Source organism: Lytechinus variegatus, chromosome 19 (genome assembly GCF_018143015.1).
Source record: "Lytechinus variegatus isolate NC3 chromosome 19, Lvar_3.0, whole genome shotgun sequence".
Lineage (NCBI taxonomy): Eukaryota > Metazoa > Echinodermata > Echinoidea > Temnopleuroida > Toxopneustidae > Lytechinus > Lytechinus variegatus.
This window is the reverse complement of record NC_054758.1, coordinates 18180970-18201060: the sequence shown is the minus strand read 5'-3', so window position 1 is coordinate 18201060 and position 20091 is coordinate 18180970. Positions and strand designations below refer to the sequence as shown.

Below are 20091 nucleotides of genomic sequence, written 5' to 3'. Positions count from 1 at the left end.
TGCCTTGTACTTATAGCAGCATCATTGACGAGTACAAGGAAGAGGGAAGGTCCAGGTTTCGTACCTAGCTGGGGCACTCCGCAAGAGAGACGCAGATGACCAGATGAGTATCCCGATGTACGTAAAACAGAAGCATCCACTCCCGGATTGATCAGCTTTTCAATAACCTTGGTGTGATTGACAAGGTCAAAGGCCTTTGTAAAATGACTTCCTTTGTAAAGCGCACGTATCCACCTTGCTGGGTACTCAAGGCGCTCCAATGTTACCCCGGCTATTACTCTACCGATTCTGGTGCGCATAGCTTTTTGAGGAATTACTTCCTGTCGGTACCAGTTTACCTCACCTGGGTCGAGAGAAGCACAGTGTAGATAAATTTCTTGCTGAAAGGAAACACGCCATGGCTAGGATTCGAACCCTCGATCTTATGTTTGAAAGGTGAAGAGTCAGAACCCCTAGACCACGACAAGCCCTCTATCGATTATTTGATTTGTCTTCGTTTTTGCTAACTTACTCTTTTTTGTTAAACCCCCATAGATATTTGAAATGTCATGTAATCCAATTCCCTTTCAAACCATTTAACCTCAACTAATTGACTAATCACTCTTTATGCTAATTTTATAGACCTAAATGCATTAATTGATGGCTTGATCCAATTTATTTATTTATTTATTTATTTATTCATGTTTTCTTTATAAAAAGCAGGGTAGTCCCATTCAAGCCAGAGAAGCACAGTTGTTCTTTATGTTCTTTCTCCTTTTCATTTGATAGTAATGTTTTTATTTTTCTCTTCATATTACATTAAGATTTATTTAGAAGTTTGATTACATGTATAATCACATGTTTGCATTTATGTCTAATAATATTATTCCTTGTAGGCACCAGCCAATATGGATAGCCTTTCGACAAATTTTCATTTTTTAGTAGGTGATCTCCAGGCACTGGCTGGTACTCAGTTTCATACTTTTCTTTTAATGTTGATATTGAATTTGTTATGTCTGTTATCATCTTGCCTGGAAATAGAATGAAGTAAATAAATATTTTCAGCAATGGTGAAATATTTGCGTTTTTCAAGTTAGTAGGCCTATACTCTCAACCCCCCTTCACATCATACTATACATTTGTGGATTCACCCCCATACTCCCAAATCCAAACCGTCATGTGACGCACGATTGTATCACACCACCAGTGATTGGGCTTTAATCCATGCCTTACATTTTAGGAAATCATTAATAATTCCCCAATGTTATAGTTCATAGGACAACAGATATCTTCATGTTTGACTTCAAAGTTCAATTCTACCCAAGCCACTGCAGTGGGCCTAATTGCTTCTTTATATAGATTATTGTATTGATTATCAATAATTCATAATTGCATACCGAATAAAGGACTCTGCCATTATAACTACACCCATGTTTAGGATTATTATTGCCCACGTTGTCATCGGTAAAACGAAGATTCAACTTACGCTTGCAACAAACTCTTTGATTAAATGCTGAGCTCTTAACAGAATTGTTTCATTTGGAAGAGACGAATCGTTCTACATGTTTTACCGCAAAGACTGTTATTTGAAGCATTGAGAAGAGGCCAGTTTTAGATTTATTACAAAATTAATGTTTAAGAAACGACACTGTTTCACACATAGCTACACATCAGGAACAGGGGTTTATCTCAACTCGACACCATGGTGGTTGTGGTAGAAAGGCAGGCCTTTGTGGTCAAACCACATTTTTTCGATGTTCCGCGAGGAATTTCTAAAGCCGCCAAATTTATAGACGATATTGGAGTGAGTATGGTCGACGACGATACGGTTGACGAACCCCCATTTCTTATGGCTGTAAGGAATGGTAACCTTGATGATGTACGAGGCCTGGTCAGTCAAGGAGCAGATGTAAATCAAGGTAATGTTGAAGGCATGACACCTTTGGCCATTGCAGCAAAGGGCAGCAAAGTTGAAATATTGAATTATCTTATCAATCAAGGTGCTGAGATAAGAAAGTTAGTTAAAGGATTGACTCCATTACACTTTGCTGCTTTCGTTGGTAGTTTTGATGTCATCAGGTATCTCATCAGCCAAGGAGCTGAGGTAGATAAGTTGGGTAAAGGTGGTACTACAGCATTACACCTTGCTGCTTTGAATGGCCATATTGGCGTCACTAAATATTTGATCAATTATGGAGCTCAAGTGAATAAAAAAACAGAGGATGGGTTTACAGCATTACACTTAGCTGCTATGAATAGCAATCTTGATGTCATTAAACATCTGGTCAGTAAAGGAGCAGAGGTGAACCAGGGAGAGAATGATGACTGGACTGCATTACATCTAGCTTCTCAGGATGGTCATCTTGAAGTCATTGAATATCTGATCAGTGAAGGAGCAGAAATAGGTAAAAGAGAGGCCAGAGGTTTTACTGCATTACACATTGCTGCTATGCACAGTAATTTTGATGTCATCAAGTATCTGATCAGTCATGGGGCCGAGGTGAAGAAAGGAGATAATAATGGATGGACTGCTTTGCACATTGCTGCTCAATATGGTAATATTGACATCAATAAATACCTGATCAGTCAAGGAGCTGAGGTGAACAAGGACAATGTTAATGGTGTGACTGCATTCCAAATTGCTGCTGTGGAAGGTAATCTTGAGATTATGAAATATCTCGTTGGTCAAGGGGCCAAGATAAATAAAGGAGAGAGCCACGGTTGGAACGCATTACACGCTGCTGCTCAGTTTGGTCTTTTTGATGTCGCCAAGTACATTATCAGTCAAGGAGCTGAGGTGAACAAAGAAGAAAAACATGGTTTGACTGCATTGCACATTGCTGCTAAGAGTGGTCATCTTGATGTCATTAAATATCTGATCAGTCAAGGAGCAGAGGTGAAGAAAGGAGATAACAAGGATTCGACTGCATTACACACTGCGGCTCAGAATGGCCATCTTGAAGTCGTCAAGTATTTGATTAGTCAAGGGGCTGAAGTGAAGAAAGGAGATAATGATGGTTGGACTGCATTACACAGCGCTGCTCAGAATGGTCATCTTGATGTCGTCAAATATCTGATCAGCGAACGGGCTGGGGTGAATAAAGGAGATAACGATGGGTTTAATGCGCTACACATTGCTGCTCATAATGGTCATCTTAGTGTCGTCAAATATCTGATCAGTAAAGGGGCAGAGGTGAATTTAGGAAGTAATGTTGGGTGGACCTCCTTACACATTGCTGCTCTGGAAGGTCATCTTGATGTCACCAAGTACGTAATTAGTCAAGGGGCTGAAGTGAATAGGGGGAAAAAAGATAATTCGACTGCGTTACACTGTGCTGCTCAGAATGACCATCTTGATATCATCAATTATCTGATCAGTGAAGGGGCTGAGATTAATATGAAGAATAGCGACGGCATGACAGCATTACTGATGGCTGCGAAGTATGACCATCTTGATGTCATCAAATCTCTTATCAGTCATCGGGCAGAGGTGAATATAGGAAATAATGATGGCTCAACTGCCTTACACATCGCTGCTCAATATGGTCATCTTAGTGTCACCAAATATCTAATCAGTCAAGGGATAGAGATTAACGTAGGAAATAACAATGGTATGACTGCATTACTGGCGGCTGCCAGTGAAGGTCATATTGATGTCGTCAAATGTCTGATCAGTCAAAGGGCAGAGGTCGATAAAGGAAACAATAATGGGGTTACTGCCTTCCACATTGCTGCTAAAAATGATCATCTTGATGTCGTAAAATATCTTATCAGTCGAGGGGTAGAGGTGGATAAAAGAGAAAACGAAGGTTGGACCGCATTACACAGTGCTGCTAAGAAAGGCCATTTTGATGTTGTCAAATATCTGATCAGTCATGGGGCAGAGGTAAATATAGCAAATAACAGTGGTTTGGCTGCATTACACATTGCTGCTCTGGAAGGTCATCTTCAGGTCACCAAGTACTTAATTAGTCAAGGAGCTGAAGTGGATAGAGGGAAAGAAGATACTTTGACTGCGTTATACTGTGCTTCTTATAATGACCATCTTGATATTATAAAATATCTCATTAGTCAAGGGGCTGGGATTAATGTAGGAAATGCAAATGGCTGGACTGCATTAATGATAGCTGTCAATCAAGGCCATCTAGATGTTACCAAATATCTGATCAGTCAAGGAGCTGAGGTGAATAAAGGGAATAACCATGGCGCGACTGCAGTACTGATAGCTGCCAGTAAAGGTCATCTTGATGTAATAAAATATCTGATCAGTCAAGGGGCCGAGGATAATAAAGGAGATAACGATGAATCGACTGCCTTACACGCAGCTGGTCTGAATGGTAATCTTGAAGTCACTAAGTACTTAATCAGTCAGGGAGCTGAAGTGAATATAGGAAAGCACGATGGTTGGACTGCATTACACGCTGCTGCTCATAATGGCCATCTTGATGTTACCAAATATCTGATCAGTCATGGAGCTGAGGTGAATAAAGGGAATAACGATGGATCGACTGCCTTACATATTGCTGGTCTGAATGGTCATCTTGATGTCATCAAGTATTTAATCAGTCAAGGGGCTGAAGTGAATAGAAAAGGAGACAATGGTAGAACTGCTTTATACTGCGCTGCTCAAAATGGCCGTCTTGATGTTACCAAATATTTGATCAGTGAAGGCGCAGAGGTGAATATAGGAGATAATGTTGGTTTCACTGCCTTACATATTGCTGCTCTAAGTGGCCATCTTGAAGTCACTAAGTACTTAATCAGTCAGGGAGCTGAAGTGAATAGAGGAAAGCACGATGGTTGGACTGCATTACACGCTGCTGCTCATAATGGCCATCTTGATGTTACCAAATATCTGATCAGTCATGGAGCTGAGGTGAATATAGCAAATAACAGTGGTTTGGCTGCATTACACATTGCTGCTCTGGAAGGTCATCTCCAGGTCACCAAGTACTTAATTAGTCAAGGAGCTGAAGTGGATAGAGGGAAAGAAGATACTTTGACTGCGTTACACTGTGCTTCTCATAATGACCATCTTGATATTATAAAATATCTCATTAGTCAAGGGGCTGGGATTAATGTAGGAAATGCAAATGGCTGGACTGCATTAATGATAGCTGTCAATCAAGACCATCTAGATGTTACCAAATATCTGATCAGTCAAGGAGCTGAGGTGAATAAAGGGAATAACCATGGCGCGACTGCAGTACTGATAGCTGCCAGTAAAGGTCATCTTGATGTAATAAAATATCTGATCAGTCAAGGGGCCGAGGTGAATAAAGGAGATAACGATGAATCGACTGCCTTACACGCAGCTGGTCTGAATGGTAATCTTGAAGTCACTAAGTACTTAATCAGTCAGGGAGCTGAAGTGAATATAGGAAAGCACGATGGTTGGACTGCATTACACGCTGCTGCTCATAATGGCCATCTTGATGTTACCAAATATCTGATCAGTCATGGAGCTGAGGTGAATAAAGGGAATAACGATGGATCGACTGCCTTACATATTGCTGGTCTGAATGGTCATCTTGATGTCATCAAGTATTTAATCAGTCAAGGGGCTGAAGTGAATAGAAAAAGAGACAATGGTAGAACTGCTTTATACTGCGCTGCTCAAAATGGCCGTCTTGATGTTACCAAATATTTGATCAGTGAAGGCGCAGAGGTGAATATAGGAGATAATGTTGGTTTCACTGCCTTACATATTGCTGCTCTAAGTGGCCATCTTGAAGTCACTAAGTACTTAATCAGTCAGGGAGCTGAAGTGAATAGAGGAAAGCACGATGGTTGGACTGCATTACACGCTGCTGCACATAATGGCCATCTTGATGTTACCAAATATCTGATCAGTCATGGAGCTGAGGTGAATAAAGGGAATAACGATGGATCGACTGCCTTACATATTGCTGGTCTGAATGGTCATCTTGATGTCATCAAGTATTTAATCAGTCAAGGGGCTGAAGTGAATAGAAAAAGAGACAATGGTAGAACTGCTTTATACTGCGCTGCTCAAAATGGCCGTCTTGATGTTACCAAATATTTGATCAGTGAAGGCGCAGAGGTGAATATAGGAGATAATGTTGGTTTCACTGCCTTACATATTGCTGCTCTAAGTGGCCATCTTGAAGTCACTAAGTACTTAATCAGTCAGGGAGCTGAAGTGAATAGAGGAAAGCACGATGGTTGGACTGCATTGCACGCTGCTGCTCAAAATGGCCATCTTGATGTTACCAAATATCTGATCAGTCATGGAGCTGAGGTGAATAAAGGGAATAATCATGGATCGACTGCCTTACATATTGCTGGTCTGAATGGTCATCTTGATGTCATCAAGTATTTAATCAGTCAAGGGGCTGAAGTGAATAGAAAAAGAGACAATGGTAGAACTGCATTACACGCTGCTGCTCATAATGGCCATCTTGATGTTACCAAATATCTGATCAGCCATGGAGCTGAGGTGAATATAGGAGATAATGTTGGTTTCACTGCCTTACATATTGCTGCTCTAAGTGGCCATCTTGAAGTCACTAAGTACTTAATCAGTCAGGGAGCTGAAGTGAATAGAGGAAAGCACGATGGTTGGACTGCATTGCACGCTGCTGCTCAAAATGGCCATCTTGATGTTACCAAATATCTGATCAGTCATGGAGCTGAGGTGAACAAGAAGGTTGATAATGGTTTGACTGCTTTAGACTTTGCTGTTTTCGGAAATCATCCTGATGCCGTTGACAAGCCTGCTTGTGACCGTCTTGGCAGAGAAAGCCCTCGCGAGCAGAGCCATCTTTCTATGTTACATCAGCTCATGAACATTGCGGACCTTCGAGAAACTAGTTCCAATACTGAGGTAAGGTTTTGTCTCCAAAATTCTGTGTTGTAAATCGGGTTTTAGCAGGAGAGAGGGTAAGGGATGAAAGCACTAATGAGAAAAGATTTCTTCATGGAAGGGAAGGGATAAGGGTTGAAACTAGTTGAAATGAGTTTCTTCTATTTACTGATGAATACGTTATTGTAAACTAACGAATTATATTCAAAGCTTCAAACTTGGCGTAACAATTTTTCTATTCTTCGTGGCTTTTTAAAATTGTATTGTACTTTTTACAAACTGAGTGATGTTTTTCGCTGATCAACCAAGATGAAGTCAGCTTCATGGGGCAACCATGAGGAAATATTTGAAATTCCATGTGACAAAGCTAACTAAAAGGAAAGTGAATGTTTGACGTAACTTTGCTCTCGCATCGAGTATACAACGTTGCTAAAAAATAAGTGTTTGCAAGATATGTAAGACAGAAAAATCCAGACACATTCTTATTTTCCATCATTTTGAGCATTAGCTTGGTCCTAATCTTATCTTTTTATTCACTTCAATTCGATTATGTAGAGGACTTGGCCTTTAATGTTTTTTGTTATATTGTAATTTGCGCTTTATAAAAACTGAATATTACTATTCCTAACTATAAAACAGGATGAGTAAATACCTTGTTTCATCCATTATGATTAACTCGTGTAATATTCATACAGTCTTCCTCTTTCCTTCTCTCTTTTTATCCCCACCATTTTCCTTCAATCTTACCATTTAAAGGACATCCACCTTGCTGTCCAAAATGGTAATACCGCCCGTATTGAGGGGTTCGTGTCTCAAGGAGCTTATCTCAATGTCCAGTCAGCAGATGGTCAAATGTGTCTTCAAGAAGCCATCAAACTCTCCTACGAAACTGAAAGAAATGCAGACGAAAGCGTCACGCTACGAAAGGTGATTTGCATCTATATACTATACTAAATATATATTTATATATAAAAATCAAAGAGTTCTGCGTCGGCGTCATGATGTAGAAACAAAAGAAAACTTACTAGAAACGCCATGAGGAGACATAATCTTCCTAATTTTCGGTCATAGACCTTCTTCAGGGATGATTTTATTTCATATATATATATATATATATATATATTGTCACGAAATGGGTTTTATTTCGTGTTAGGAAATTATTTTTGGTTGATTTATAATGATTTTGTCGTAGCTGGCGATATTACATGCATGTTTCTACAGTAATAACGACGTAGATAAGACATTGAAAGTTATGCATGTTTTGAACCGTTTTTGTGGAATAACAATTTTCTGGAGATGCTTAACTGATTATTATGGTTATCACTAGCTTGATTTAAATGAAAGCTTTAATTTGATATGTCATTCATGCATATCCGGTTTCGGAGAGTAAAGTTATAGCTGTTCTAAGATTGTAACAGAGGTTAACTATAACAGATATTGTATAATTAATGCATAAGTACAGTAAGTAAGTGTACTCGTGAGGCTTTGCCGATGATCTGTTGAAATACGGCGCCCACGGGGTGCATTGCACGTAAAGTATGCAGATCGATTTGGATTCGCTATCCAATAAATAAAGTTGGTGGATGCGATCGAAATGATTTATATGATCGTTCGCATGTCTTTCCACGGGGAAACCTAGAATCCTAGGCGACGACTGTGGTTAGATTTCCTTGTATGTTGGGTCTTTTGCACGCCAGCAAGAGACTATACCAGGGCTTGCTCTTTTGGTAGTCTGGTTGGTCTGGAGGCGGACGGTTCGGAGTCTGGAGCAGACGGCTGGTGGTCCGGAGCAGACGGGTTGGTCTGAAGCGGATGGTTGCTGGTCTGAAAGCAGACGGTCGGAGGTCCGGAGCAGACAACGGGGAAAACTACAAGTAGAGCAGAGCCAATGGGTGTGGTCGTGGGAGCCTGACTGCAGAAGGACCCATACATATGGTCGAAGAACCAGACGTCGTTCCGGTACTGAACAGAGGTCGCTGGTTGCAGTACGGTAACAGACGTGGTTGCGGTACTGAACAGACGTGGTTGCAGTACTGAACAGATGTCGGTGGTTGCAGTACGGTAACAGACGTGGTTGCGGTACTGAACAGACGTGGTTGCAGTACTGAACAGATGTCGGTGGTTGCAGTACGGACTCAGACGTGGTCGTGGTACTGAACAGACGTGGTTGCAGTACTGAACAGATGTCGGTGGTTGCAGTACGGACTCAGACGTGGTCGTGGTACTGAACAGACGTGGTTGCAGTACTGAACAGATGTCGGTGGTTGCAGTACGGACTCAGACGTGGTCGTGGTACTGAACAGACGTGGTTGCAGTGCTGAACAGACGTTGTTGCAGTACGGTATCAGACGTGGTCGCGTACTGAACAGACGTGGTTGCAGTACGGAATTCAGACGTGGTTGCAGTACGGAGCAGACGTGATTGCTGTACTGAACAGATGTAGTAGCTGGTCGTAAGCAGACGACAGAGGAAATTACCAAAACCCATACCTATGGTCGAGAGAGCTTAACTACAGGAATCAGATGCATATGGTCGTAGGAGCTTAACTACAGGAATCAGATGCATATGGTCGGGTGAGCTTTTGGAGCTGATAACAAAGAGTGTAGCCGTCTGGAGGTTGCCTGGTGGTGGTACTGACAGGATCGAGGCGTGTGCAAGTGTCAACTGCGGCAGTATATCTCTGCCAAACGGATCCACGACTAAAAGTTTGGAAATCGACGTGGCGACACACCCGCCGGCGGCAGGCATCCTGACAAGAGCGAGCTGCCGGCGGACCGAACCCACGCCGCCGCCCAGCGGTTCCGTCACAATATGTATATATATATATATATACATATATATATATACATATATATATATATATATATATATATATATATATACACACACTAAGTAAAAGAAGTTCTCGGACACTTAAAAAAGTTAGAATATTCCAAATAGACATTTGATTAAAGGCAAATTATTGTATGTCAACATGACCAGATAATATTCCTGTTCCAGTATGACATGACATTTTCATGTGACCAGTCATGCATGAGTGGTTAAATGCTTAAAACAATAACAACATCAGTAAAAAAATTGCAAGAAATGGACCATTCAAATGCTAATGATCATGGCCATCCTGTAGGCATACATTCAGCAATTTCAACATGCGTTTATCATTTGAATTGAATGCTTAGGGATGCATCATGAGCTGCATAATGAGATGGATCATTTGGACACTCACTTTCAAGATGAAGCTTTCCAACCAAGAGCATGCAAGAGCAATAGGAATGTTGCAGTCTGGGCAGTCATTTAGACAAGTGGCTCGATATTTCCAAGTTTCCCCAACAACAATTTTAAATTTGAACCAGCGGTCTTTGGCTACTAATGAAGTTAGAGATCGTCCTAGGAGTGGTCGACTTAGGGCCACCACCCCTGCAGTAGATAGGAGGATAACGATAATTTTCTTTTGCTTATGCCAAGATACTGAAATTTGACATTTTGTTCATCGAATAACTTAGACTTAAAATTCCAGTGGAATAGTGATGCATCCAAGGTGGATAACTTTCTCTTCACTATTAGAGTGGTATTTGACTTTAAGTTTGCTTTTATCGTTTAATGGATATTTATGCCAAACAAACTTTCACAACTGAAAGAATGACTGATCGTTTGCTAGCAATTTTCTTTTACTGACATTGCTATTGTTAAATGCCTGTAACCAGCCATGCACTGACTGATCCATTTCTTGCAATTTTCTTTTACTGACATTGCTATTGTTTAAAGCATTTAACCACTCATGCATGACTGTTCACATGAAAATGTCATGTCATACTGGAAGAGGAATATTGTCTGGTCATGTTGACATACAATAATTTGCCTTTAATCAAATATCTATATGGAATATTTTAACTTTTATAAGTGTCCAAGAACTTTTTTTGCTGAATGTATATACTTCGGGAATTCTATCCTTGTATAGAGTGCTTGATGTCCTTCACAGGAAGAGCTTTGAATAATAAACACAGGTTCACAAGGTTGACTAGAGGTTCATCAAATTTAATTGCAACTCTGAGTTTCACGCAACCTACGTGAGGTGTGATCTTCAGGCAACTGATCAATTTTTCAATATCAATTACCATTGAACAATGCATGTCGCGCAAAGCGCCTCACACCAAACACGATACTCCGCGACGGGTGGTTGATCGATTAATCGATTAGAGAAGATGCCATAGAATTGATAATAATGAAAGTGAAAATGAAAATGATGCCTATAAAGGCTTCATCACTAATATTGGTGATGTCACTGCATTATACGATGTGCGTGCATGGTGATTACGGAAGATTGAAATTGCGTAACTTGAACTTCTTTTGGTTGCGGCATTTCGAAACGAGTTCTGGGCGTTTGTTCAGCAGTGACTGCTTATCAGCGTTCATAATGAGAAGTTTTTCGGTGAGGCACAAGTCACTTCTCTTTGTCTCGTTGGAGTATGCTTGCGCATGGCTCGCGATGGACCACTTGATGGTATACGGCGTGTCGCATCGTTTCAGGTCCCAGAACTTCGACAGTTCCGTGCTGTTTTGGTACCGCTCGTGTCGGAAGGATTGGAGGTGGTTATAGTAACTGGACTTGATCGAAGGTGAGCTCCGAGAGGCCAATGTAGGTAATCCTCTTGTCTGGGGTTGTTACTTTCGCGTTGTAGATGACGTTGGTAGCCAAGCAATTCCCTTGGAGAGGGCAGAGGTCTTTTTTCCTGCATTTGCACATTTTGCTGTTTGATTTATTGTCTACCTTCATGGCTTGCTTGTTGTGAGTTTTGATGATTTTTTCATTTTTCATTTTCATTTATTGGTTTCTGCAACACTATTTCATGAACATATTAACAAAGAAAATACAATAATAATATACATATAACTGACAAGCAAAACATTAAAAAATTGCATTTTCTATTAAAACATCGATTATTAGAAGGTTGCAGGGGTTGCCACTTTAAGCTAAGCTTGTGCGTGGCAACCCCAGAAAACGATGATAATTATTATTCTTACTACATATCTTAACGTAAGGGTGCAGGTGCATAATGACGGGGGAGGGGGACGCTTGGTCCTCATAATGTATGCTTTATTTTTTATTCTTATAGTTGTTGTTTGTTTTTGAAATCTGGCGACGTTGATGCTAGCGACGTTCGGCATGCAGCTGTAACTCACTTTGAGCGTGTTTCTAAGATGCGATTGAGTTTAGATTTCTTTGGGAAGTGTTTGTCGACCAGCTTTAAGAAGATGCAGCCGATATTGTTTCTTGCTGAATGGTGGGTTGAACCAGATAATATTACGCTGCCTGTTTTTCTTTTCCGTCTTGGTTGGTCATTCGTGTAGGACAGGCTTCATATCCACTGGATCTCAGGGCGTTGTCATACATTGGAGCGGCTTTCTTGAAGGTCTCTTCATCACATGAGATATTTGATACTCGTCTGATGGTTGGATTGTTTGTGGATGGTTTGTACATGGGTTGGTCATCTGGCTTCCGGTACTGGTAGAATTAACTTGCCGTTGTTCAAGTTGAGAGTGATGTCGAGGAAGTTCACGATCTTGAGGTTACAGCTGATGGTGATTTTTAGGCCGAGCAGCTGGAAGGTTTTTTGTCAAGTTCTTCCTGATACGATCAGCTTCACTACCGGAGATATTTTTTAAGACAGCCAAAACCATCATCTCTGTAGAGGCCAACGTGCTCCTTGCCATACTGTTTGGAAAGGATGTTCAGAATGTAGAGACCCACAAGTTGCTCCGTCAAAGCTGTCCATGGTGACGTCGAACAGGCTCCCGCTTCCATGGGTTGTCTTTGTTGAACAGGACAGACTTCCTAGCGTGCATGATAATCTTTATGTCTCTGTCTGGGATGCCTGTCTCAGTAGTTTTTCCGATATGGACGGGTAAAAGCTGATCACGTCGAAGCTGATAAAAGTATGTTTCTCTTTCTCTTTTATGTTCTTGAACCACCCGATAACGGCACTGGTTTTCCGCCATAGGTTGACACATGTCCCCTTCTGATGGTATTGTTGATACTGTCGAGTATTGATTTACTGATTCTCCCGGTTTCGCTTTTTGCAGGGTTGATAAGTCTGCACGGAAGTGTGTTTTCGAAATTGTCCTTGTGGTCCTTTAGAGTGATGAAGGCTTGCTTCTGTGCCATAGTCTCCATTCTTTCGCCAATCTTTAAGTCAGTGGCGATTGGCCGTGCCTCGGTGTTGATACCATTCACTGTTTTGGTGCTGGATGATTGGTAACACTTTGTTAAGTTGTCCCGCAGAAGTTTGTTGCTTAACGGCTGGTCCATTTCGTAGATGTTTCGCGTCTTGTCAGCAGGGATTAGCAATTTCCGTGACCTTTTGATGCTAGAGATGTCTTCTTTAAGCCTGTCTTGGAACTCGCTTGTTGATTTTCTGAAGCGTATAGGTTCTCGATCATGTGTAACTAGTAATTTTCGAATGGTACTAGCTCTTTGATTTGAGGTGGGCATTTGATGCTTTTGAACCCCAAATGTTCTATCCTCAGGGTGGATAATCACAATGTAATCACCATGCACGAACATCGTATAATGCGCGCAGTGACATCACCAATATTAGTGATGCAGCCCTTTTTGGCATAATTTTCATTTTCACTTTCATAATTATCAATTCTATGGCATCTCCTCTAATTATCGATTAATCAATCAACCACCCATCACGGAGTATCGATTATTACAAAAAAAAACACTTGAAAAACTTTTCAAATTATGAAAACCACAGCGCGCACTTGTTACCTATACCGTGTTTACACTTGATCGGCTTTTGGTTCACAACCAAAAGCAAATGCGAAATCTGCATCCACTATGTGCGTGTTTGGTGTAACGCGCTTTGCGCGACATGGACATGCATTGTTCAATGGTATTGATTTTTTTATCAGTAGCCTGAAGATCGCACCTCACGTAAGGCTGCGTGAAACTCATAGTTGCAAATAAAATTTGATGAACCTCCAGTCAGCCTTGTGAACTTGTGTTTATTATCCAAAGCTCTATTCAAGGATAGAATTCCCGAAGTATATATGTAAATATATATATATATATATATATATATATATATATATATATATATATATATATATATATATATATATATATATATATATATCCTTAGATGTGTAGATGCCGATGATTGTGCAAAGTGCTCAGTGCTATAAACTGCTACCGGCGGTTTCACGCCCGGACTTGAGGCGATCTTCAGGCAGACTGACGTTATTGGCTATTTGTGTGGCGCGGCGGGTCAATTTGACGCTTCGGTGGTTTCCGGTTGGTCTCGTTCGGTGTCTGCACTTTGAAATCAGTTCCGACCTTTTGTTTAGTGAGTTTTTGTTTGTTATTATGGAAACTTTTTCTTCCAGGCAAAGATTCCACAAGCCACTTTTTATTTGGTTTAAGTTTGACTTCTTTTCGATGTCCCAAGTTAGCGTAGATTCAATGTTCTTTTCCTTCAGATTCCATATGTATTTTTAGAGTTGAGTTTCGGTCCGGTATCTTTCATGCTTAAATGATTTGATGTGGTTTCTGTATCTGTCCTTGAATGTCCACTTCGCAAGCCCGAAGTTGTGTTTCTCTTCGTTGCCATGTCGGATCGTGACCTTGTATACCAAAGCCGTCTGCATACACTTTCCTTGTAATGGACATTGTTTTGTTTTTTGCCGACAGTTACATTTTGGCTTATTATCCGCTCGTGGGTTTGATTGCTTGACAACTTATTGGTCGTGGGTTTTTATTATGGTATCCATGTTTTTCATGCAACTGTAGCTAACCTTTATTGTGTTCTTGTTGAATATTTGGTTCAATTTATGTCCTTTGGGGAAGTGCTTCATTATTAGCTTTAGGAATCTCCCTCCTACGTTGGTTTTTATTTCAGAATTGTAAGGTGGGTTAAACCAGGTGATTTTTCTACTTCTGTTTCTTCTTTTTCTTCCTGTTTCTAATGGTCTGGTGTATTTGATGGTCTTGTCATACCCGCTTCTTTTCAGGGCGTCGTCGTATGCTGGCGCTGCTTTCTTGAATAAATCTTCGTTAGAAGACAATGTCGAGAGGCGCTTCTCAACGGCCGCAGGTATTTGGCTGAGGATAGGGGGCGGATGGTTGGATACCCTATGTACGTACATGTAGGTGAGGCTGCACGGGCCTAATCACAACTGGCAGGCCATAGGTATTCATTCTAGCCAACCCATTGCTCAATTTTTGAATTTGATATTGCTGATTGACAAAAATGAATGAATATGACTGACAATCTAACACTGATTCTAGGGAGGGTACCTACTAAACTTACTTTTTCCAAAGTGGAAGATATATCACCACTATTGAACTATATTTTTACTGGCGGAAGAATTAGGGTCATTTTACTTTCTCAAGTGATGAATTTGGTCCCGTCAGGTGTAGTCTTCATAAATGCTGATTTATTATTTAAATGAGCCGATCGAGGTACCCTTTTCTGGTCAGATATGGAATGTCAGACATTTATCCTATCCACTGGTAGTAAACATTCAACCCTCGAATTTCCTCCTTATTTTTTATTAATTCTTTTTAAGTGCCATTTTAACACACGAGTCTATGGGAAATAAATTAGGCCTGTGAGCCCGTGACCGTGTCGTTAAGTTTTCTATATGGTTGAAAATCGCCTGTGTCTAGGTCGAGGGTGACGTCCAAGTAATCTACGAATTTGTGGGTAGTTTGGACGGTGATGCGTAGGCCGAGATCATTGAAGACCTTTATAAGGTCTTTTCGCGCCCTATCCGCCCTGCTCCCTGATGCTCGTCGGAGTACCGCTAAGCCGTCGTCGCGGTATAGGCCTACACTATAGGTGTTGATTCTTTTGTTTAATTGTGACAGGGCATATAATCCTACGAGTTCACATATCTCGGCTCCGTCGTAGGCACCCATGGTCTTCTCTTTTTTTCCCACGCTTTGTTGTTGTTGTTGTTGTTGTTGTCGAAGAGCAATGTTCTCCTTGCATGCATGATCTTTTCCATTTCGTCATCCTCGATGGCAGTGAATTTATAGGCCCAAGTTAAGCATGTTGACAATAGGTCGATTGTGATGAGGGGTAGAAGTCGATTATGTCAAATACAATAAATAATAACTTCACAGACATGACAGATGGAATTATAAGAATGACTTATCTAAATTTTAATTGCGTCAAACTGGTCCCACAATATGGAATAGTCTGAATCTTGAACAATTTAATATTACCTTTCATAATTTCTTTAAAAAGCAATATAAAAATAAACTGATCCAAAGTTACTAAGATCCTCACAGTACAATAATTTTCCATAAGTTTTGTTTTATGTCTTGTTGATGTTTTTTATGTTTCTGTTTTTGTTTTATTTGTTTTTATTCTATTCTTACTTGCCGCATCCATATATTACAATTATTTTAAGAATTTATTTATTTTGGGTGTGTGCGTTTTAACAAGGCTTCTCCTGGTTTTTTAGTACACTCCTGTTTCCCATTCATTTATCTTTCTTATTTTTATACTGTTTCAATGATTTGGCAATAATATTTTTGATTATCACTTTCGTCTGTATTTATTCATGTTTCAATGATATGTTTTGATTTTTATTGTCTCTTTGTACATGATCATGCCTTGTATTTTTAATGAATTGGAAATAAATGCTGAATTGAATTGAATAATGATTCCTTGTCTGGGAGCTTTTTAAACCATTGTATTACATCGGCTGTGTTGGTCCTCTGGTTTGGGTTGTTTTCTGTTTTTATTTGCTTGTTAATGCGATCAAGCATTATCTTGCTAACTCGGCCTAACTCAGGTTTCGTAGGGTTGATTAACCTGGCCTAGAGGATGTTTTTGAAATTTTCCTTATGATCTTTTAAGGTGATGAACGCTGGTTTTTCCGTTGTACTGTTTATTCTATCACCGATGTCTTGTTTTCTTGCAATCATTTCTGACTCATGATCGATTTCTTCAATTATTTCTTCATTGGCAGACTTGCATTTGCTTGTAGTGTTCTCATTAAATAGCTTTTCGTGTTTTCTGGGGTTCATCATGTATATGTACCGGGTTTTGTCGGCATGAACGAATACTTTTTCTGAAGTATTAATAAGCTTTACATCCTCCCGGAGTTTCTTTTGGAATTGGTTATTTACCTGCCTAAATTCCAGCTCATCTACAATTCCTAATAAATCATTTTCAAAGCCTGTCATTCATCTATCTGAGGGGGCATGCGCTTTGATTTGAACCCAAATTTCTCAATTTTTCCGTTCGCTTCGGTTTCACTTTGAGAAAAGATAAAATATGGAGAAAGGACAATGTTCAGAATACCGCCCCAGGATACCTCATCACCATCTACCAGACGAGATCAACCTTCCAATGTATCACAACAAAGCATGATCACGACATTCTCGCAGAAAGAACGTGAAGTAGTAAGCATGGTCACGGAAAATGTGGTTACTACCTTCGAGTCTTAATCTTCAAACGACGATTCTAGCAAAGACGGGGATGACGAGAGCGAACCGTCAAGGCCCACCCGTAATCGCGATCTCGTGCGTCAAGCGACACAATATCACAATTAACGATAACACGTTTCGTCTCTGCTACACGCAACCTGCAACAATATCTTTTCAGCAACAACTCGCCTCTTCTACAAGACCAAGCTTCTGGAGTTTCTTACAGCGATACACCTGTGAAAATTCAACATCACGCTAATGGTCATGCTTATTCTCGTTTCCTAGATATCTCAGATGAGTCACCAGAGATTGTTCGACCTCGTTTAAGATCTGGAAGCGTCAAAAGGAAGCAGAAAGGAATTAAATGACAATCAAAATAGAAATTAGCATATTTGAATACGATTTTACACATCTTCATCCCTTTTACGATGTCAGTCTGTCATCTGATCAGTTTTAATGTCCGCAGACTCAGAAATTTAAAAAATATATTAAAGATTCCAGCTCGCGCTTCGTGCTGGCGACAATTCCTTATTTAGATACACAACTTTTTTCAAGATAATAAAAACTGTTTGGAATGTTTCATGTCTTATAAAGGAAATGTCCAAAAGTTTGAGCTTGCGATTTGCGCTCTCAACATCTTGCGAGGATACCCTTTTAACACTAAATGGCGCCATAATTGACCAAAAAGTGAGTTTTGCAACTTCAGATTTGAAATTATTGTAAAAAACAAAGCCTAAATACATATTTCTTTAGAGCTTTGCTCAACTTAATTACTACAATACACACAACTACTTCTCGCAGATAAGCTCATGGTGAAAATATCCGTTTGCATCAAAATGCATATTTTGACACATAAGTGCCCTTTTTAGCTCTGCCCGCCCCCCCCCCAAAAAAAAAAATATTTAATAAAAAAAGTTCCGCCGCCCCTGCAGGTTTGACCATTGTTAAGAATGGATCAACTTTGAGCAACCTCAGTAAAGGAAGTGGATCAAACTTCCATGTATACAGGTTTTTTTAGCCATATTCTTCTGACTACCTGCAAGTTAGCAACTAGATCACAGTAGCCTTTCTATTATGGTCCGAAATGTGCAAATATCTTTGAATCTTCGTAGAATTCTCCTAAAATTATTCACCAAATGCCACGAACTCAAGTCTAAAAAATGACATTCTTTTGACGTCTGAGGGGGCACATCACCTATCAAACTCCCTCCGTCGCGCCAAATTTAGCTGCTACACCCCCCCCCCAACAAAATGCTTCTGGCTACGGCTCTGTATAGGCACATATTAGAAGAAAATTGGTGCTCCCAGCAATGACCGAAAAATTGTGCAAATTACCTGTGTATGCCTTATGGTTAAGAATTTTTATTTCGTTTGCTTCAGATTTCTAACGAGTACTACGGTGGAAACCTCTCACCTGAGAAGGCTTTGGTGTTCTATCTACTTGATAATGGAGCGAAGACAGATGTGGGAGATAGGTCAGGAAAACTTCCGATCTACTATGCCAAGGATGAAGTGGTGAAACAGGTGATCTTGGCGAGGTGATTTGTTGATTACAATTGAAGTATTCTTTAGTAATTTGATTTTTTTTTAATCCTAAACAAAATGAAAATATGAAACACAAAACTTTCTACAGCAAGATTCATATTCATAAAGTCTGCAGAAAAAAATTAGGCCTTATTAATGCATTGAATAATAGAATAATGGCTTACTTTGAGTGGAATATTATTCAATATTTTTCATTTCAATTTCGAATGAACAAGGGTAACGGTTTTCTTTTAAAGGGAAATCAATCTTCCAGACGATGATATATTATGAAACCTCACAGCATCGATCTGAATACAGGAAGATTTTCGGTTGATGAAAGCTTTGTGAATTGTTATTTAGTGCAACACTAACATGACTAAAGCAAAAAAAAATAAAATTGGGTAAAGGGTCTAAAAATAATAAGAATTATGCTCAAGAGTCACCTAACATTCCAATCATACACACGTGTAGTATCAATATATCTTTTTTCAACCACTGTGATTATCTAGCGCTCTCTCAATCTAACGATTCGGCCATTAACACTTATCTATAACAGAGTAAGTAATTGGATATCAGAAGGCTACATACAAAAAAATATACTGATTATTTTAGGCCATTTCATACTTCAGCGGTGGAATCACCGAGACTTACTATTGCGAAATCCATCCAATAAAACACATATCTATTTTCAAAATTCAGGTGCGTAGACAGGAGGGCGCCTCCTAATAAGTCTCCAAAAAGAAAAAAAAGAGGAAAAAGAGAAAAGGGAAAATCGAAGGGAGAAAAGAAAAGAAATGTACAGCTTTATGTTTTTTTCCTTATTTTTTTGTTCTAAAGCATAGAACCTACGTTATTCTTTCCCTTCATTAAAAAAACTTGCTTCCGCGCTCTGCGTGGAATTGTGTTTCCCCACACCATTTTGCTATTCCACTTTTCCCATCCCCGGCTATGGGACTGGGGTATTTCTTGCTGGAAATTAAAATTGGTATAAACTTGAAAAGTAATTTTATTGCATTAATACATTTTTTTCGCTCTTCTGGTTGGAGTGGGTAAATACTACTGTCACTCCCCGAGTCCCTATATATATTTCTTCATAAACGAGTATAATATTCTCTAAGAGGCAGGCATGAAAAATTCGTGCCATGCTATTCTCAAAGGTATATATGATGTAACTTTATTTCATATGGCTGCCCGTATATCCTGTCCTATTTTGCGCCATCAATTTGAAATTTTGTATATCAGTATCACTCAAGTTTTTAAATCATACAATAGAAAGCGCTAAATACATGACACCTGACTGAGCTAAATTGAAAAAAAA

General features: G+C 39.8%; 1 protein-coding gene across 1 annotated transcript; it reads left to right on the top strand.

Moving 5' to 3' along the window:
• The first annotated feature begins 1681 nt into the window (after nt 1–1681).
• Nucleotides 1682–18791, top strand: LOC121406322 (serine/threonine-protein phosphatase 6 regulatory ankyrin repeat subunit B-like). Its single transcript, XM_041597337.1, has 4 exons — nt 1682–2949; nt 3061–6826; nt 7562–7732; nt 18630–18791. The coding sequence occupies exons 1-4, from the start codon at nt 1682–1684 to the stop codon at nt 18789–18791; spliced, it is 5367 nt and encodes a 1788-aa protein (XP_041453271.1).
• Nucleotides 18792–20091: the final 1300 nt, after the last annotated feature.

Bases quoted from the DNA above. Each gene is read 5' to 3' on its own strand.
- LOC121406322 (XM_041597337.1), top strand. From the start codon at position 1,682: ATGGTGGTTGTGGTAGAAAGGCAGGCCTTTGTGGTCAAACCACATTTT. The intron at 2,950-3,060 runs GTATTTGATTAG...ATATCTGATCAG, and splicing joins GGCCATCTTGAAGTCGTCAA to CGAACGGGCTGGGGTGAATA. The intron at 6,827-7,561 runs GTAAGGTTTTGT...TACCATTTAAAG, and splicing joins AAACTAGTTCCAATACTGAG to GACATCCACCTTGCTGTCCA.